We start from the raw sequence: 20,873 nt of genomic DNA, 5'->3' as shown, positions 1-20,873 counted from the left end.
CAACCTTCCAAGTCTTCTCACACAAGATTTATCAAGTTAAATTAGTGGAAGAACTTAATGCTTTTACTCTCATAAAATCAAACAATCAATATAATCTAATGAGAGTATGAGCAAACTAGATTAGACACAAGCACTTTAGAAATACTCACAACATTTGAATGATCAAGGAAAATGAAGTTTTGAAGTGTATGGGAGTAGTATAGGCTATAAAATGATTTTTGAATTTGAGAGAATTTTGGCCTTAATGATCTTGCTAATCTTGCCTTAATTTTGCAAATGAAGAGATATATATAGGCATAGGAAAAATTATGACCGTTGGGGATACCAAGGGTATTATTAGTATTATTCTAAAACGTTTTAGCACATTAACCCTATTTCAAAAATTTAACTGTGGTAAAAAATAATGTCCAACCTGAGAGCACCGATCGACCGAACTTGAGGTTTGGTTGACTAGGTGACCAAGTTCGGTCGACCGGGAGAAATTTGAACTGAGAGTTCGGTTGACCGGACTAAGGGTTCCAAGGCGATTTTTCCATTTTAGCATGGTTCGGTCGACCGGGACACTTTGAACTAAGAAGTTTGGTCGACTGGGCAGTTGTGGCATCTTCCAAGGACCTTCGGTTAACCAAGACATGGGAGTACTTTCCTGGTTGGTTAACCAAAAGGTCAAAGTGTTGACTAGGGGAAGTTCGGTCGACCAGCATAATTGAACTGGTATGGTTCGGTCGACCGAGCCATGGTCAAACTGTTGACCTAGGCTGGTTCGGTCGACCGAGGGATATAGTGCTTTCAAGTACGATCGACCAAACATGTATTTTTCATACATTTCGGTTCAAGTTCCTTATACATAAACCCTATTCATGTAAGCATATATATTTAAAAAATAAGGCATATTTTTATAAATTATAGGGAGTTTTAAGGTCAGTTTAGGTCTTCTTTAGGACACCGAAAAAATCCGACGTAGGTCAATCGAAGGGTGATCTCTAAGGTCTTTTTATGGTCTATGTAGGTACCTAAAGTCCAACTAGGGTCGATTTGAGCATACCTACCTATCATGTTGATGCAAAATATTACAGGCCATAGGGTGTATAGTTAATAATAAATATTACATCCTATAATGAAGAAAATGAAAAATAAAAACAAATATAACACATAAAACTTCATTCTTTGGCATGAACACCACACACCATCATGTTATTTCTTTTAGTCCGAATACACATGCACAGTGAATTTGCATGGAAGCCTTAGTACAACCATCAGTACCAAGAGTATTTGTCATTATCAAAATTGGGTGTGACCAATTAGGTCAATAGAAAAATTATGTTCAGTATATTATGTTATGCGGGCGCAGATGCCGTGATTCATGTTTATGTTATGTCGGCGCAGATGCCGTGTTTCATGTTATGTTATGTCGGCACAGATGCCGAGATTCATGTTGGCGCAGATGTCATAATCAAGTATGATCAGACAAAATTTATGAAATATGTACATGACAGTTATTATTATGAAATACGAAACAGTTATGTTTAGTATATGGAACTTATTATATGATATCAGAACCCGAATGACATGGTTTAGTACAGTTTCAGGAGCACGGTACCGTATTTATATGTTTAAAATTATGATAGTGCTACCACACGACTAGTAGTGTGGGAGATAACAATCGATGTGGCATCAGTGTAGAGTGGAGTAATCCCACAGGTAGTCTCGGGACCAAGTAGGGGCGGGCCCATCGTACTTATAGACTTATGTTTAATGTAGCATGGTCAGTCAGCCATTACTAGGTCCCGCCTTCGGGCTGCATAGCCTAGTCATGTGACCCTAAGGAGTCTTTGCTGAGAAAATCCCATGAAGCATTTCACCAATCTTAAGATGAACCAGCCTAGTCATAAGTAGCTTGGGGTAGATGACATGTCAAGTTGTGAGTAAACTCAAGGGCATTCACATCAGATAGTATGGTTGACATTTTCTGCTTAAGATTATTGGGGCATTATTGATAAAGCATGAGTTTCTTTCCAGAATGAAATTTGAAAAATGATATCATGAGACATGCCTGGGATAGATTTTAGAGTCTTGTTTAAGGCATTGACATATTTGAAGAGGGAGATTCATGCATCTTCATGCATTGCATTAAATGTGATGGGAAGTCATTTACTTGCATTTTGTAAAAATCATAGCATAAGTAGGGTCAATATGTGTCCTCATATCATACATCATCATGTTCATATCATATAAGTTTTTTTGTGTTCATTTTGTAAATAGTGTTCATTCCTGATTCACGCCCATCCAAAATTCACTGTCTTCCATAAATCATTTTGTAAATAGTGTTCATTCCGATTCACACCCATCCAAAATTCACTGTCCTCCATAAATTGGAATGATTCACATTCTACTTAGGACATGGGCATCCTAGATCCAAGTAGTCACTTCCAAGTTATTATGTCTACTTTGGATATTTAGGGCATTAGTTAAGTTGCTCTGACCATCTCAGATGTTTGCAACAATTATAGTTTCCAAAGTTTGAATGGTCCCATTCAAGTTGCTCTTGCTATCTCAGAGGTTTGCGGCGATTACTATTTCCAAATCCAAGTAGTCACATTCAAGTTGTTTTGACTATCTCAGATGTTTGCGGTATTTATAGTTACCAAAATTTGAGTAGTCCCATTTAAGTTGTTCTGGCCATCTCAGATATTTACAGCGTTTATAGTTCCCAAAATTTGAATGGTCTCATTCAAGTTGTTTTGGTTATCTTGGAGGTTTGTGATGATTAAAGTTCCCAAATAAAAGAGCAAAAGGGAAACTTGAAGGCACCCTTACCCTTGCTCATCATCGTTGTTTTCCTCCTCTAACTTTGGCCGATTCTCAGACCCACAAGACTAATCCAGAAACAACTAATAATGATTATCATCATTTTGCAAAAGCATTTTCATATATCACAACATCACTAAGATCATATACCATGGGACGCCCACAGATGACAAGAACTAGATCAATCATGAAGTTTGCTTAATTAAATAAAGTTGTAATTAAGTAGATTCCTCCTGCAGTCGTCATTTGCTTAATTTCTCCAGCAGGATGTGTTTGTGATGATTTGGTCTACTTTAATTAATTATGCTACTGTTGTTATCAATTTAAACTAGCTTCTCATTTCTACCTTCTTTTTTTGCAATATTATTCTTTTTCTACAATGGTGTGCGTTCGATATTCGAGTAATATTCTAGCTATATATCTTTTTCATGCTCTTGAATTATATAAACTGGTATGTTATATCAAATTTTACAAATTTCAAATTTAAGAATCTTCAAACCAACCATATGATCTAGGATATTAGCAATGATTATTATATTAAATTTTTTTTTTTGTCAATGTATTATTACAGTAGCCTAACTTAGTTTGTTCAAGTGGTAATGATGAAGTTGGGTTTTGGTGACCATAAGGTTCCATATTCGATTCCTCATTTGTGATTAGGTGCAACCTAAGTGGGTCCAAATGGTTAGGCTTGTGTAGTTTGTTTTGGTTGTTTGTTTTTAGTTTGTTCAGTTTGGACCTTTTGGTTAGACTTGTTTTATTTCGGTTTTTCTGTTTTATTGGTTTTTGTTTTCGGCTTGTTTTTGGAAGGGTTTTAGTGTTTATTTGTAATCTCCCAGAGGCTTTGCTTGTAACCACGGTATCCCTCTGTCAAGTGAAGGTTTATGAATAAATTTGGGATGGAGCCCCAATGTGGGTGGCTACCGACTTTTTCTAAAAAAAAAAATTGGTTCGCCCAAGTTAGAGTTTCGGGTCATTAAGAAAAAAAATATTGCTATATTAAGTTATTATTAACAATAAACTTGTTAATTATAATAGTGATTTAATATGTAATATCAATTCAACACTTTATATATCTGTGTGTGTGTGTTTATATATATATATATATATATATATATATATATATATATATATATTAATTTCATCAAAATTCCCTAAAATTTTTAGATTTAATTATTATGATAAAAAATTGCATGAAATTATTAAGTATAAGTGTTCAATTGTACTAATTAAAAGTATATGGACAAAAATATATTTTGCTTAATAATATAAGGACTAACTTATGATTTCTTTCTACTATTTATAATAAAAAAATATTATTTATGACCTTGGTTTCAACTTTCAAGCAATTATTATTAATTATGATGCATAATTACTAATTAATGACTCCTATTGATTAACCATATTACTTACTAAAGTTCTTACAGTGCAACCAAAAATTACATGTACTAGTGTATTGACAAAAAAATTATAATTAATATAGTAATGGTAACAAATTTTTAATAAATAAATAAACAAACACCATCCTAAACACTACAATAAATCCCTGATCAACCAATCTCCTCGATAGCCATGAAAAACTCATTCCTAATGTCAATATCAACTAACACGTTATGAATGCATTCCACAAAATTTCTTTATATAGTGTTTTGAAACATGGATTTTGAACTTTAAATTAGAATTTGAGCAAAATTAGACAAATTTTAATATAATTTTATACTATATCGTATTCAAATATAATACAATTCCAAATTTGAGGTCTCTCCGAGTGAAAAAAAAAAAATTCTCAATACCCAAACACACAAAATTTATCGAACAATAACGTATATTAGTGTAGAAATATAATTAAATATATCACTGTAATCATCAATTACATTACTAGTGTCCATTCTAACTCTCTATATATAATGATAATAATAATCATAATAATAATAATAATAATGATGGTGTGTGCTATACATTCAGCGTCGTCGACGGTGGTGTAACTTAATTAACTGCAAGCTTTAAGATTTTACAATATGAAATATATAGAACAACATTTAATAATTGTTTGATTTCCTTTAATTTGTAAGTATAGTAGAAATTAAATTGAAGTGTGTGCAGGATCTCATCGATCAATAGCTTCTGGTTTGGGAGACTGGATCGTAATCATAAGCGTCACCAGCCTTCACGAACCGCCCTTTCACACGCCTTCTTACGTCGGCTCTCGCCTTGCGAGAGGCATACCTCACTGTCTTCTCAAATCTTGTACAATACAATATATACATATATATATATATATATATATATATATATGAATCTAAAATTTTAATAAAAGAAAAAAGCACTTGAAGAGTTGCATGAAATTATGTGCAATCATATATAGAAACCCAATTTTTTTATACGCACATACATATATGTGAAAAATGAAACTGATGTGCTATAAAAATAATTCATTTCCTGAAACTTCTATCTGGATAAAAATTAAGAAAGCCTGCAGTTACCTAGGCATCTTAATGAATCATTGAACAAATCATGAGGCTAACTAACTCTCCATGGGTCGCTCAAGTAATAAATTTATAATTCTTGTGGTTAAAATGTTAGGGTTCAGATTTTGAGCCTTTTGACTTTTTATTTGAGATAATAATCTGGCATTTAATCGGAGAAGGATAGAGGGTCACGTCCATTATACCAGTAGATTAGTCGAGTGTTTAAAGAAGTTTGGACACCATCGCTTAAAAAAAGGCTAGTTGTGAATAGTAGAGAGAAGAGAGGTTAGCACTCAGCCACACCAGCTTTTATTTCCATAATCATTAATGAAAAAACGCAAACAAATACAGTTGTTGTGTTTGATTCATGAATCAAAAATTGCAAGATCCTTTAAACTCAAAGGACACAAACACGCATATATATATATAGGTCATGGGAGGAGTGGTTGGATGAGTAATACTCACTTGCGTGTTTTCTTCTTTTCCTTATAACGCAAAACAGCAGTATTTCGAGTAGCTGCAGAAGGAAGGGAAGTCGTAGTTTCAGTAGTAGTAGTAATAGTAGAAGTGCATGGTGGGCACGTCCATGGAGGCTCTCCCATATTGAGAAGCATCGAATTAGACGAAGAAGCTCCACACGAGTCCTGATAATCTCCGCCGGCACTAGTGCTCTCCCTAGTTAGCTGCCCAGAAAATGAGAGGCCGCTAGAGTGGGCTGCTGCTTGCCTGCAGCTTGCTGTAGTAGTAGTAAAACAAAATATTAGTTCATCAGTTTTAGGGCTCATTTTCATGGACTCACCAGAAGCATAAGCTGCTGCATCTGGTTGTATTGCATTCTTCACTGCTCCAACTGATGAGGGTCCCTGCATGCATGGTACCAAAATCAAATTCCAACCCTAAGTAATTATATTGCATATTTGCTTTGCCTGCAAACTAACAAATTAATGCCTTGCAGTGACAACTATAAATGACATGCAAGATCTTATTTATATGTCTTCTTTAATTAAGTGCAATATATATATGATAGTGAGCACATTAATTAAAACCAGTGTTTTAAAACCCAAACCGGTCATTGACCAGAAGAGGGACTAAGAGTTCAAATTTCAAAAAACTATTGTTATTGTTATCATCAATATTGTATTTTGTCTAGGCTAACTTCAAACATTGTTTGTCAAAATCTCTCAAATTCGACCTGATTACGCAGAATAAACCCTAATACTTATTATATGACCTAGGTTGAACTTAGTGTTTAATTCATAAATTTGTAGTTAATTACACAACCTAACCACAACTAGGTTAAATAAAATTTAGTGACAACTCTATTCAAAATAAGATAGATAAGTAACCCTATTTCTGCTCATACTTATCTTGCCACCTATAAAGGGAGTCAAGGCCCCAAGCCTACACATATTGATAGTTTTATGCATAATTTGACAAGCAGCTAGACAATGTAATGGTATAAAACTAGCAGGGTAACCTCATTATTCATGAAAATGTGCGAGGGTGTTTTAAGCTACAAACTAAATATAGATACACAGAGTATATATATGCAAAGGCCAAAGGTGTCAAGTAAATAACACAAGCTAGCACATTGCAATAAGTTCTTACTAAAAGAGAGAAAAAAAAAAAAGACACTTGCATATATGCATGAAGAAGTTTAGATAAACAATGCAACATACACAAGTATAGTAACTTACTACAGAAATATAGTGTTAATTTAACTCCATGAAAGGTTTAGAAAATTGCAACGGTTTGGTCAATATCATAAATTCTAAAAGCATATATATTCATCACAAATATTATTACAAAATTCCTGAACTATAATTTGAAGTTACATTTAACACTTTTCATTTATAATTATTGAAAGACAATTTTCTAAATGAAGTCACAACTTTCCATTGTAAGCAACAACATCAAACGTTTATCCCTCACAAATGAACAATGAACTTCCAAGCTTTGGATAAAATTTTAGAATTATAACTTCCAATAATGGTTGTTGTGACTGCTCAAACCTTCTTCAGAAATCAAATAGCAATTTTCTTGTAAAATCTAGATTGTTAACTTGCACAAGAATCTGGTCATTTAGATGAGTATAATGCAACAAAGCCTTTTCTTAGATGAAATAATAAAATTGTGTGTGTGTGTGTGTGTGTGTGAGAGAGAGAGAGAGAGAGAGAGAGAGAGAGAGAGAGAGAGAGAGAGAGAGAGAGAGAGAGAGCACGGGAAAGGAGGATACTATATCCCCCACAAAGAGAAAAACAATGGAAGAGCAAAGAAAAGAAGTACAAGTTATCCTCCCTGAAGAGAAAAAACAACTAAATAGAAGAAGAAAACGAAAAAAAAAACTAACGAAGAACCATTCTCCAATCCCTTTGCAGATTAGCCAATAATACAACTCCCTTAAAGAAACAATTAGCAAAACACCAAAGACATGCCAAAAAGACAACCCTACACCATATTTAGTCAATGAGAGTAACAAATACCTTAAAGATTCTTGCACTGTGTTCCAAGAAAAATGCACCAAATCACTGCAAACATTGAGCTCCACATAGCTTTCTTCTCCTTACATTTAGTACGAAGGCCTTATAAAACCTTATTCCAATTATTTCAGCAAATGTAAAATATTTAATTTATACAAACTCTATCCAATACATTCACTTTGGATCCTTTGAACTATTTCATGCAAACCCAAATCTTTTTTAGCTAGCTATCAACAAGGAAAAATTCAGGCTAGTCTGTTAACTATTGTTAGTTCTATAGTTACCTGGAGATCTAGCAATGCACCTTGGGTTGTGCTACGTGTATAGGAATAGGGCATACTACTTAATTTTACATGGTTCTTGGGTGGGTAGGAATAATTGCTTTGTCATGTAATTTGATCATGGTACACATGAACCATTTATTTGGATCGATTAGTTGATATGCAATGTGAGGTCACTTCGTGTTTATTATTATATACTTAGGATGAAACAATTATCGGATGTATTCAAATAAAACTCTAGGTCAATCAAATAGTTCTCTCTCTCTCTCTCTCTCTCTCTCTCTCTAACCCACATATGTTCAAACACATCCACCATAATAGCAACAAAAATCCCTTTTTCTCTCTCCATCATAGGCTTCACAACAGAAAAAGAAGCCCTCTTCTCTTTCGTTGCAAGCTTTGCAATAGGAAAACTTATTCTTTCTCTTGTAGGAGCTTCGTAATGACATGAAGCTCCTTTGTCTTTCTTTCTTGTTGAAAGATTTGAAGCCACAAAAGGATCACTTCTCTATCTCCCTATTAAGGACAATACCAATCCAGATCATCACTTAGCAATATCAGCAAAGCCTTCCACCATCACCATGACAGACAACAAGCAAGGCACTGCAGAGGACAACAAGCCACTACAGAGGATTAGTGCAAATTCCTTTAAAAGTAAAAGACATTAATCCTGATTATGTGGAAAGCTATTAGGATAGGTGTTCATTGAGTCAAAGACATTGATCCTGATTGTGTGGAAAGCGGTTAGGACAGGTGACCATTGATATTCATGATTGTGTGGGAAACTATCAGCTCTAGAATATGTTTTTTTAAGCAATGTAATAGCACAACAAAAAATATATATATATAAAAGAATAATGGAATGAGTATTGAATTCTCTTGAGCATTCTGTTGAGCACTTGATGTTCATGTTGATTGCAGTTATCTCAACATGGTATCAAGAGCCATATGAGACTCACGTCCAGCATCCTTTTATATTTCCATGGCTTACGGTGACTCTTTACCCAACTCCACAACATAGAATCCACCTTCCATGGCCCCTAACCCAACCCTCAATTTCTCTAGCCACTTCATCACTATAAAGCTCACCATTAAAAATTCCCTTCTCTAAAAGGCATAGATGTTACCCTTTCTTTAGAGTCACCAACTCTTTGGTCATGTGGATGGCTCTTCTCCTATGCCTCCTCCCATGATCAATGATGCCCCCAATCCCGATTATACTCAGTGGGTCTAACGCGACCAACTCATCCTATCTGCCATTAATTCTTCTCCGTTGGACCAGGTTCTAGCCTAGGTTCTTGACTACAACACTGCTCAAGATGCTTGGACTAGCCTACAAACTCTCTTTTCCTCTTAATCCACTGCCCATGTAATGTAGACTCAGTATCAATAGGCCACTCTAAAAAAGGGCTCTAAGTCCATTGTAGATTATTTTCACAAAGCCAAGACTTTGGCTGCCTCCATAGGTGCTGCTGGGCAACCCCTCTCCCCCTCTAAATTTTCAGTTTATTTACTTGCTAGCCTTGGGATAGATTATGATCCCTTGGTCACCTCTCTCACAACTCGAGCCGATCCCCTCTCACCACAACAAATATACAGCTTCTTGTTTACATATGAATCTTGGTTAGCCCATCAAACCCACACAATGCTTGATCACTGCCTATTCTCTAGCTACTCACAATACTTAGTCAAATCTCCTAACTCAATTGCTTCCTCACCTAGGGGTAGAGGTTCTTGATCTTCTCATGGTCGATGTGGAGGAGGTAGGCACAACCCTTCCTTCTTCTCCACTCGACCTGATAATAGAACCTTATGTCAAGTGTGCGGTAAACCCGACCACTTTGCCTTGGTTTGTTACCACAGATTTGATCATAGCTATCAAATAGCTCCACCTCCCTCATTATCCGCAAATATAACCACTCTTCTTCCACCCCAAAAAATGTTCATTCTTGGTTTTTGGACATTGCTACAACCCATCATTTCACCTCTAAGTTCAGCAACCTAAACTTGGATTCTTCTTCATATTAGGGCTCGGATCAAGTAAGCATCGGAGATGGTTCTACAATGCCTATACATCACATGGGTTCTGTTCATGTGCACACTCCCTTTGGAAAATTTCTCCATTCTCAACTTCTTCATGTTCCTTTAAATACAAAAAAATAATAATTGTTTGTTCGTCAATTTCGCTATGACAATTTTGTTTACTTTGAGTTTCATTCAAATTATTTTCTTGTGAAGGATTTGCAAACTTAGGGGTCTCTACTTTAGGGAACCGTTGAAAATGGCTTGTATGTCTTACCTATGGATACCACCACCCCAGCTTCAGTTTCGGCCTCTCCTAAAGTGAACATTGGTGAACACACTTCTTCATACCAATGGCACCTCCGACTTATAGATCCATCCCCGAAAACTACCTCTATCATCATTAGTCAGTTTAAGCTTCCAATAAATTCTCACACGACTATTTCACACTGCTCAACATGTTATTAAGGAAAAGCACATGCACTTCCTCATTATCCATCACCCTCTCTAGGTCCTTACATCCATTTGAGTTACTCTTCCTAGACGTGTGGGGTCCGACCCCTATTTTATCCTCGAATGGTTGTAAATTTTACTTGTCTATTGTTGACAATTTCTCTAAATATATGTGGTGTTTTCCAATCCAATCGAAATATGACGTTTCTTCAAATTTTCCTTTCCTTTTTACATTATGTCAATAAATTTTTTTCCTAAAAAATTAAAATTGTGCAAATGGGCGGAGTTGGTGAATTTAGACCATTCGAGAAAATTCTTCAATCATTTGGTATTATTCATGGGCTCACATGTTCGTATTCACATGCCCAAAATGGGACAGTTGAGCGTCGTCACCGTCATATAGTTGAAATTGGACTATCTCTTTGTTTTGAAAATTGAATGCATAGTGGAATAAATTGATCTTACAATGCAACACTCAATAGTAAAATATACAGAATAACAATCACACAGATTATAATAAAATAAATAACAATGACACAAAGAATTACGTGGTTCGGCAATGCCTACATCCATGGGAGCAATCGACAATGTAATTTTCACTATCTTGTGTCCAAAGACACTTTGTTACATAGTACAACATGTATATATAACTTTTCCGGAGGCTTTCCCTCTAAAACCCAACCAACCTAATGTACCAATTCAAAATTTGAAAAATCAGTGCAAGTAACCGAGCCAAACAGTCGACGATTTAAGACATATCGTCGACAGTTTAATACCAAAAGCAAACAGTCGAAGCAACAGAATCAAAACCTTCAATTAGTTCTTGTCATCTTGACAAAACTGTTGAAAATTTGAGGGAAACTGTCAACGGTTTGCTTTTGCAAACCTTAGCTGATGTTTTCTTCCATGTTTTCTCTTATATATGCATTCCACTCAAAAATATGAGCGTCATATCACAACAATCTCCATCTTGGAAAATATATGCCCCTTAGGAGAAAATCGAAAACATAAACCCGATGCTCTACCTTGGGACAATAGGTTGGGACATCCTCCCATATAACAACTAGAGACATTCAACAAGTCCAACCAATGCTTGAACTTATCAGTGGTAATCGGTTTCACCAAGATATCTGTTGCATTCTCAGAAGTATGAATTCTCTCAGGTACAAGTTCTCCTGAAGAAATCAACTCCCAAATCTCGTGGAACCTTACAACTATATGTTTAGTTCTCGCATGATACACTTGATTCTTCGCCAAATAGATGACACTCTGATTGTCACAATGCAGCTAAACTCCACCTTGCTGTATACCCGGCTCCTTAACTAAACATGTAAGCCACAATGCTTGCTTAACAATTTCGGTGACTGCCATATACTCTACGTTAACTTAGTTGTTGACAATGCAACCCGAGATTATACCATGGACCTCCAACAAATAGGTATTCCCACAAGGGTGAACACATACTCTGTTGTAGACATCCTATCATCAAAATCCCTTGCATAATCTGCATCAACATATCCCACAACTGACGAATCACTCTATTGCTTGCCGAACATGATGCCATAATGAGAAGTACCCCTTAAGTATATGAAAATCCATTAAATGACATCCCAATGATGTCTACTTGGATTTGAAAGAAACTTACTCACCACACTGATCGCGTGTGCCAAGCCCGGTCTTGTACATACCATAACATACATTAAACACCCCAATGCACTAGCATAGGAGACTTTTGACATGTCCTGGATATCATCATCCATCCTTGGTCATTGAGCGGTAGACAATTTAAAGTGATTCGCTAACGGTGTACTTACCGGTTTCGCATCAGCCATGTTAAACCTTTCCAACACCTTCTCCACATAACCGCCCTGAGATAACCACAATCTCCTTGTAGTTTAGTCCCTGCGAATCTCCATACCAAGTATTTTATTGGCTGCACTAAGATATTTCATGTCAAACTCTTTATTCAATAGAGTCTTCAACTGATTTACCTCAGTTATACTTTCACAACAATTAGCATGTCATCAGCATAAAGCAACAGAAAAATAAGAGAACTATCATCAAGAATCTTAACATATACGCAACAATCATACTCACACCTCTTGTAGCCTATCCGGATCATATAAGATTCAAAACATTTGTACCATTGCCTCAGAGACTATTTTAGCCCGTAAAGTGACATTAGTTTGCAAACCAAATGCTCTTGCCCGGGTTGACTGAATCCCTCTAGTTGTACCATATAAATCTGCTCCTCCAAATCACTATGGAGAAATGTAGTCTTTACATCCATTTGCTCCAAATACTTATCATAGTGTGTCACTAATCCCAACACTAACCTGATAGAAGTGTGCCTGACCACAGGTCAGAAAGTTTTGTCATAATCAACTCCTTCCTTCTGTGAGTATCCCTTTGCTACTAACCGTGTTTTGAACTTCTCCCCTTCCTTTTCTGATACCGCTTCTTTCTTCTTAAATACCCACTTGCAACCTATCGCCCTTTTCCTTTATGGAAGTTCCACTAGATCCTATGTCTGATTCTTATGCAATGACTTTATTTCCTCCACCATTGCACCTATCCATCTACTTTTCTACCCTTTGAAAAGTAGTTAGATCCTTGTAACTAGTAATGAAAGCATAAGATACAGATCATCAAATCCATACCTTGGCAGTGGCCTGACTGTGTATCTGGATCTGCGTATAGGAAAACTGTCAACTTGCTGATTTCTCGAGGCAGAACTCCCTGCATTCTAGACACTGTCATTATTGCCCCAAGTCTCTAACTCCACCTGCACAACATGCTCATCTCTGATCCAGTTTTCTAGCACCTGTTTCCTTTCATCTTCTTTCTGAGTACGGTTCACCGTAACTTTCTCATCGAAAATCACATCTCTACTGATCACCACCTTGTTTGCCATTAGATCCCACAACTTGAACCCTTCCACACCTTTCTGATACCTCAGAAAAATGCAGCATCTAGATTTTGCATCAAGCTTTGATCTCTCCTAACTAGAAATGTGCATATAAGCCAAACAATTAAATACTCTTAAACCGAAGTGGTCTATCGCATACTGTCTATAACTCCTCTACAAATTTCCCCTTTAGCGATGCCCTTGGTGATTGGTTAACCAAGAAACACACCATACTTACTGTCTCAGCCCAAAAGTTCTTCGCTAGCCTTAGATTCAACCTGAGACACCGAACTCTCTCAACTAGAATTTGGTTGATCTTTTTTATCACACCATTTTGTTGTGGTGTCTGAAAAATTTTGAAATGTCTCCTTATGCCATACTGCTAAAAAAAATTCCATGAACCTTGAATCAACATACTCGATCCCATTGTCTAATCTAAGGCATCTAATTCTCCTCCCTGTTTGGGTTTCCATTTCAACTTTCTACAACTTAAACCTGGCAAATGTATCTAACTTGTGCCACATGAAGTACACCCAAATCTTTCGTGAGTAATCATCAATGAAAATCGCAAAATATATATGTCCAATTCTTGATGCTACTCTCATCGGCCCCCAAACATCCGAATGAATGTAGTCTAGAGCACCCTCCATCTTGTGTGTGGCTATTTTTAAATGCACCTTATTCTGTTTCCCAAGAACACAAAACTTCAGCCTATATGTTTTGATACCCTTCAAAAGATTCCTCTTATGAAGTTCCTTCATCCCATGCTCTCCCATATTCCCTATCCGCATATGTCACAAAATAGTTTCATCTAACTCATAATCTATGGCTGCAGTTCCACCTACAACTGTAGTGCTTAGCAGTGCATAGATATTTCCCACTAACTTCTATCCTTTCATCACCATTAGAATGCCTTTACATAACTTCATAACTCCACTTTTAGAGTTATAACTATACCCATTACAATCCAAAGTACCCAATGAAATTAGACTCTTCCGTAGATCTGGTATGTGCCTTACATCACATAAAGTTTTCACAACACCATCATGCATTTTAGTTCTGATGTTTCCTATTCCAATTATTTTGCATGAATCATCATTTTCCATAAAAAAGGAACCATAATTAATAGACCTGTAGGTGCTGAACCATTCTTTATTTGGTGTTATGTGATAAGAGCACGCCGAATCTAGCACCCAAGAATCCATAAGGTGATTCGACCCCGATGAAATAGAAAGCATATCACTATCATTGCTTTCTGAGCATCCTTCTTCAACTACATTCACTAATTTTGAAGAACCCTATTTATTTTTAGAATTCCCCTTCTTCCATTTCGGACACTTCAATTTTATGTGTCCCTTTTTCCCGCACTTAAAATACCAAACATTCTTCTTCTTCCTGGACAACGATCGAGACTTATTACCACTCGATTTGTTTCAAAATTTACTTCTCCCATGTTCTTGGTTACTCTTTATCATAAGTCCTTCACCATGTGAAATTTCATCGTTGACCTTTTTTCTTTGATGAAAACCCAGCAGTGCGCTTTTTATTTCTTCCAAATTCAGGGTTTCTTTACCCCATGTTAGAGTAGTAACCAAATTCTTATACGTGTGAGACGCAGGTAGGGAATTCAATAGTATCAGTGCCTTAACTTCTTCCTAAAATTTCACATCAACCTGCATTATATCATTTACAATTTGATTGAATGCATTGATTGATTTGTTGGTTCAAATATGAACCCTCCACCATCTTAAGCCAATACAACTTTTTCTTAAGATATAATTTATTCGTAAGAGACTTGAACATATACCGGATTTCAAGTTTCTTCCAAACAGTCGCAAGAGAATCCTCTTTAATGAGACATGATACAACACATCATTCGCCAAACAAAGCCTCATAGTCACTGTTGCCTTTGCTTCCAAATTATTCCAACTTGTTTCGTCCATGCTTTCTGGCTGCACTTCGTAAAAAGAATTTACCATACCTTGATGCACTAACAAATTTTTGACCCTTCTCTGCCACAAACCGAAGTTTCTTGTTCCATCGAACTTGACAACATTGAACTTTGTACAAGAAGTTTCAGAAGCCATTACAACAATGCTTTGATACCAATTTGTTGTGAAAATTGAATGCACAACAAAATAAATCGATCTTACAATGCAACACTTAACGGTGAAATATATAGAACAATAATCACGCAGATTATAATGAAAACAATAACAATGACACAAAGAATTACGTGGTTCGGCAATGCCTACATTCACGGAAGTAATCGACAATATAAGTTTTACTATCTTGTGTCCAAAGACACTCTTTTACATAGTACAACATGTATATATAATTTTCCCGGAGGATTTCCCTCTAAAACCCAACCAACCTAACATCCCAATTCAAAATTTGAAAAATCAGCGCTAGTAATTGAGCCAAACTGTTGATGATTTCAGATATACTGTTGATAATTTATTACCGAAAGCAAACAGTTGAAGCAACAACACCAAAATCGTTGACTGTTTCTTGTCATCCTGACAAAATCGTCAACGATTTGAGGGAAACTGTCGACGGTTTGCTCATGCAAACCTTAGCTGCTGTTTTCTTCCATGTTTTCTCTTGTATATGCATTCCAATAAAAAATATGAGCCACATATCACAACACTCTTTTAACTCAGGCATCTATGCCAACAAAGTACTGGTTTGAGGCATTTCAAACTTTGGTTTATCTTATAAATAGAATGCCCACATCAGTTTTGAAAAATAAGTCTCCTTTTCAACTACTCTACAAAAAAAAAAATACCCAATTATGATTTTCTTCAGACCTTTGGCATAGCATGTTGGCCAAATTTGCGTCCATAAAATCATCATAAATTGGACCTTAGATCCACACTTTGTGTGTTTTTGGGCTACAACCTAGATCATAAAGGATATCGATGTCTTCATTTTCCATCGGATCGAGTCTACATCTCTAGGGATGTAATTTTCAATGAAAACCATTTTCCATTTCAAAAATATATCCAGCATGTGTCCAACACCTTATAGACCACTTTTGTTCGTCTTATACATTTACAAACCTCACCCACTGCATCTCAGTCCAGCCCACACTCACATGTCTCCCAGCCCATCCCTCTCTTGCTGACTCACACATCCTCACTGCCCACTGGAACTGCATCACCTTCGAACCAATTTAACTCATCTAACTCTTCTCCTAGCCCACCAACACTCTCGCCCTCCTCACCCGATACAATATAAGACCTTTCTTCCCATAATGCAGATTTCTACCAATCAGTTCCAGCCATTCCACCAACTTCGTCTCCTCGTGCACTGTCTTCAAACACTCATCCGATGATCACAAACACACTAATGGTACAATTCCTTCGCCCACTCGAAAGCCATCACCTTCCTTTTCACTCACCACCACTTCACACAATGTTCTAGAAGAACCTACTTCCTACACGGAGGCCTCTAAATTCCCTGAATGGCGAGGCTATAAAATTGGAATTTCAAGCATTGTTACACAATCACACATGGGATTTGGTCCCTCCATCAACTTCTTTCAATGTTTTGGGTCCAAAGTGGATACTCAAAACAAAGAGGAAAGATGATGGCACTTTAGAATGACGAAAAGCCCGTCTTGTAGCCAAAGGCTTTCATCAACAAGCTGACATTGACTACACAAAAACCTTTTCCCCAGTGATCAAACATACTACCATCCTAATTATATTGTCCTTTACTGTCACCTTTAATTGGCCTCTCCAACAGTTAGACATACAAAATGCCTTTTTGCACGGTGACTTAGAGGAGGCAGTATACATGCAGTAACCCTTTGGTTTTGTACATTCAGAATTTACTCATCATGTTTGTAAGCTGAAAAAAGGCCATTTATGGCCTTAAACAGGCTCCTCGGGCCCGGTTTTCAAAGCTTAGTACCAAGCTTTTTTCGCTTGGTTTTCAAGAATCCAAGTCTGACACTTCCTTAATTTTGTATAATAATGCATCTCATATTATGTTTGTTATGATCTATGTGGATGACATTATTGTCACTAGGTCTGATTCTAAATTAATCTTTGATTTCATTGCTGCCTTAGGCATGGCTTTTCTTGTCAAACACTTAGATCCATTGCATTTTTTTTCTCTAGGAATTCACATCTACCGAAATGATAAATGGTTGTACTTAAGTCAATCTAAATACATTTTGGAACTTCTTCATCGTACAAATATGCATCATGCAAAACTAGTTTCATCTCCCATGTCAACCTCCTCTAAACTCTTAGCCCTTGAGCGAAATCCCTTTGAGGATCCTCATTTATATCGTAGTATAGTTGGCAGCTTGCAATACTTATCTTTTACTCGTGCAGACATATCATTTGTTGTCAATAAAGTGTGTCAATACATGCATAACCCGAGAATTCCACATTAGCAAGTTGTCAAAAGACACTTAATGTCTCCTTTGTGTCCAGTAAAGATCAAGTGGCAGATATACTCACTAAACCATTGCCAATAGCACAGTTCTTACTCCTTCAATCAAGTTTCACTATTTCACAAGTGCCACTTGTATCGAGGGGGGGGGGGGCTGTTAAGGACAACACCAAGCCAGATCATCACTTGGCAATATCAGCAGAGCCTTCTACCATCACCACGACAAGCAAAAAGCAAGGCACTGCAGAGGACAGCAAGACACTGCAGAGGATTAGCACAGATTCCTCTAAAAGTAAAAGACATTGATCCTGATTGTATTGGAAGCTGTTAGCTCTAGAATATGTCTATATAAGCAATGTAATACCACAACATTATATATATATTTGAATGAGTATTGAATTCTCTTGATCATTTTGTCGACCACTTGATGCTTATGTTGAGCAATTATCTCTACACATCCTAGCAACTAATCTTTGAACAACAATGAATGCTTTTGCATGATTTTAAAATTTGTGAATATTTTCATGTGAATTTTTATTTGAAAATGGTTAAGAAATATAGGTCGCCACTTTTGGGAATTGAATCCTTATCGCATGGGGATTTAGGATGCTATTGGCCTAACGAATTGTGTGATCTAGATCACCGTGCTAGAGGGTAGGAAACGACCTAGGTAACTACACTTAGCTCTCTTTTTCAAGAGCTTGCAATTTACTTTTTTCCTCTTTAGCATATGTGCTTTGTTGACATCTATAAAAAAAAAATGATAATTGACAAGTACTTACCAAAGTTTAAAGTTTTAAAACATCTAAACATAGAAATTCAAACTTTATATCATCTCACAAATGCATAATGCAAGCTTTAGAACACAACTAAAGCCTTTTATTACAACTGTTGCACCGTTTATAACACATACTTAATTATCACTGATGTATTTTATTTCAATATTTAGTTTTGTAAGTCTTGCATGGTTATTATGCTTATTTGACAGTTTCTAATGTTTCACAAAAAAAACACCATGCATGCTTTAACAAACAAATAAAGCACTTGCTGCAGCAAGAAAGACAATATGGTTATTTCAGAAATATTAATAATTAAGAGCACCACATGTAAAGCAAAATGAAGATAATAGAACCTCAGCAACAACTGGTCCCTGACAGTTGGAATCATCAGCACCAGACATGTCCTTTGTTCCAAACAAGCTATCAATCCCGCCATTCTCCAAAAGCTGTTCTGACTGATTAAGAGCTACCCCAAACAGTTCTTCGTAGTTCTCGAAATTCAAGCCAACTTCATCCATGTTGAACTCCTCGTACACACCATCATCTTTACAAAGCCCAGGACCTTTTGTTCCACCACACCATAACTGCGCCCATGCATATATTAATAAACCAAAAATATTTGCAGTGGTTCTTAACTAAAACAAAAAAATCGCTTCAAAAATCTCACTTAGAGATTGAATGTGAAAAAAGAAAAAGAAAAGAAAATAAGAATAAAACTTATTTTCCTTTATTGTTTCCTTCTCTATTAAATACTTCTAAAATAAAATTTTGTTTAATATGACTAAAATAAAAAAAAATTAAATTTTTGTTTATAGATTTGGTGTATTTTTTATTTTTTATTTTTTCTCATTTTCTTGATAACCAAATATGAAAATTAAGATTCCTTTATATTTTCCTTCTCTTTTTCTAATATTTTATGAGTTTCAAACAAGAATCTAAGGTTTTAAGAATTCTATGTACCTCTTTTCAGGTTTGGCAAAAAGATACAAACTTTTTCTTATATTTTGTAAAATAATTAGTTTTCTAAGGAAAAATTCTATTAAGTAAGATCTATGATATTTGGTGAAATTTTAAAGAAGATACATTTTTTTTTTATCTTTAATGTCTTATATTTAAAAAAATAAAAAAAATATGCGCACTGGGAAAGGCTCATGGCTTGATTTTTTGATTCGGTGAGTAAACCACACCCAATTCAAAATTGGAAAATGAAACTCTACTTCGAAACTCTTGAACACTATAGTTAATAATGGTCTTGCAGTTTCCTTGCAGCATGATGCGACAGGATGCAAACTCAAAATATTTAACTTAAGCCTTGGAAGTGCGTATGACATATCTGAAAATCAACCAATACCCACCTTGGGCACAGTTGAGTTTGCTGATCCGGAAGGCCGAACAGTGTCTGGTGCAGAATTAGATTGAGGCAATATTGAAGTTGAGCCCATCCAAACACCACACTCATCCTGATCCCTCTTTTGTGAATCATTCACTTCAACTGCTGCTGCGGATACATCTTGCCTGCCATTAATTTCTTGACCACTGTTCTTGTTGATGCCACTCATCAAACCCATTCCATGCTCACAAGCAGAACCACCCGCAGAGGGAATATCTAAAACAAACGACCAGATTGTCGAAAACTCAGCAGCCGAAGGGCAACCAGAGTATGAAACAATAGTTTGCCTCTTATGAGCTTGGCACGCACTCGCAGTCGAGACGCCATGCCCCATCCAATCACAATTCTGGCACAGAGAAGTCCTCTCCTCAACGCATTTGACAAATGCAGGTTGGGCCTTGCACCTTTCGCATAGAAGGGTCCTCGGGTGTCGCCTCGAAAGGGCATTTGCAGAGTGGACTTGTCGATCGCACGACAAACATAAGGAAGCAGCATCGGATTGACAGTACACCATTGATCTTTGACTCCCACAGAAATCACACATGTAACCCATTTCAATTTCAACTAAACTAAACTAAACTAAATCCATCTTCTTTTACATGTATTTAATCCTGTAAATTGTGTGGCCTAGGCCTTCATCCTTGCCAAAACGTACAACAGAAAAGAAATGAGGACTAATTTGTTACTTCTGAATTGCACAACTGTGATCGAGTAGACTCACATCTTTGGATGCTGGTTAAGGAAAATGGGCCGATTCCAAGAACAAAATCGTCTTTGGATTTTGCATGTGATGAAAACTCGAAATTCTGAAATAGATCTCAGTTACTTTTCTTCTGCCAACTTGATTTAAATTAGGACAGTTTAATTTTTCAATTGA

General features: G+C 36.2%; 1 protein-coding gene across 1 annotated transcript; it reads right to left on the bottom strand.

The window, feature by feature from the left end:
• Positions 1–4,922: 4,922 nt before the first annotated feature.
• On the bottom strand, positions 4,923–20,549 carry LOC131155618 (zinc finger protein CONSTANS-LIKE 9-like). The gene is made up of 4 exons (XM_058108866.1): positions 19,962–20,549; positions 18,960–19,190; positions 5,742–6,139; positions 4,923–5,052 (listed from the first exon to the last, which is right to left on the bottom strand). The coding sequence occupies exons 1-4, from the start codon at positions 20,547–20,549 to the stop codon at positions 4,923–4,925; spliced, it is 1,347 nt and encodes a 448-aa protein (XP_057964849.1).
• Positions 20,550–20,873: the final 324 nt, after the last annotated feature.

This window comes from Malania oleifera, chromosome 5 (assembly GCF_029873635.1).
Source record: "Malania oleifera isolate guangnan ecotype guangnan chromosome 5, ASM2987363v1, whole genome shotgun sequence".
In the NCBI taxonomy this organism is placed as follows: domain Eukaryota; kingdom Viridiplantae; phylum Streptophyta; class Magnoliopsida; order Santalales; family Ximeniaceae; genus Malania; species Malania oleifera.
This window is presented reverse-complemented; position numbering and strand designations above follow the sequence as displayed.

What these genes read in the sequence shown, in the direction of transcription:
- LOC131155618 (XM_058108866.1), bottom strand. Translation starts at nt 20,549, where the DNA reads ATGGGTTACATGTGTGATTTCTGTGGGAGTCAAAGATCAATGGTGTAC. An exon ending in CAAACTCAACTGTGCCCAAG is followed by an intron (nt 19,191 to 19,961) that starts GTGGGTATTGGT and finishes GCATGGGCGCAG; the next exon opens with TTATGGTGTGGTGGAACAAA. An exon ending in AGGGACCAGTTGTTGCTGAG is followed by an intron (nt 6,140 to 18,959) that starts GTTCTATTATCT and finishes CCATGCATGCAG; the next exon opens with GGACCCTCATCAGTTGGAGC.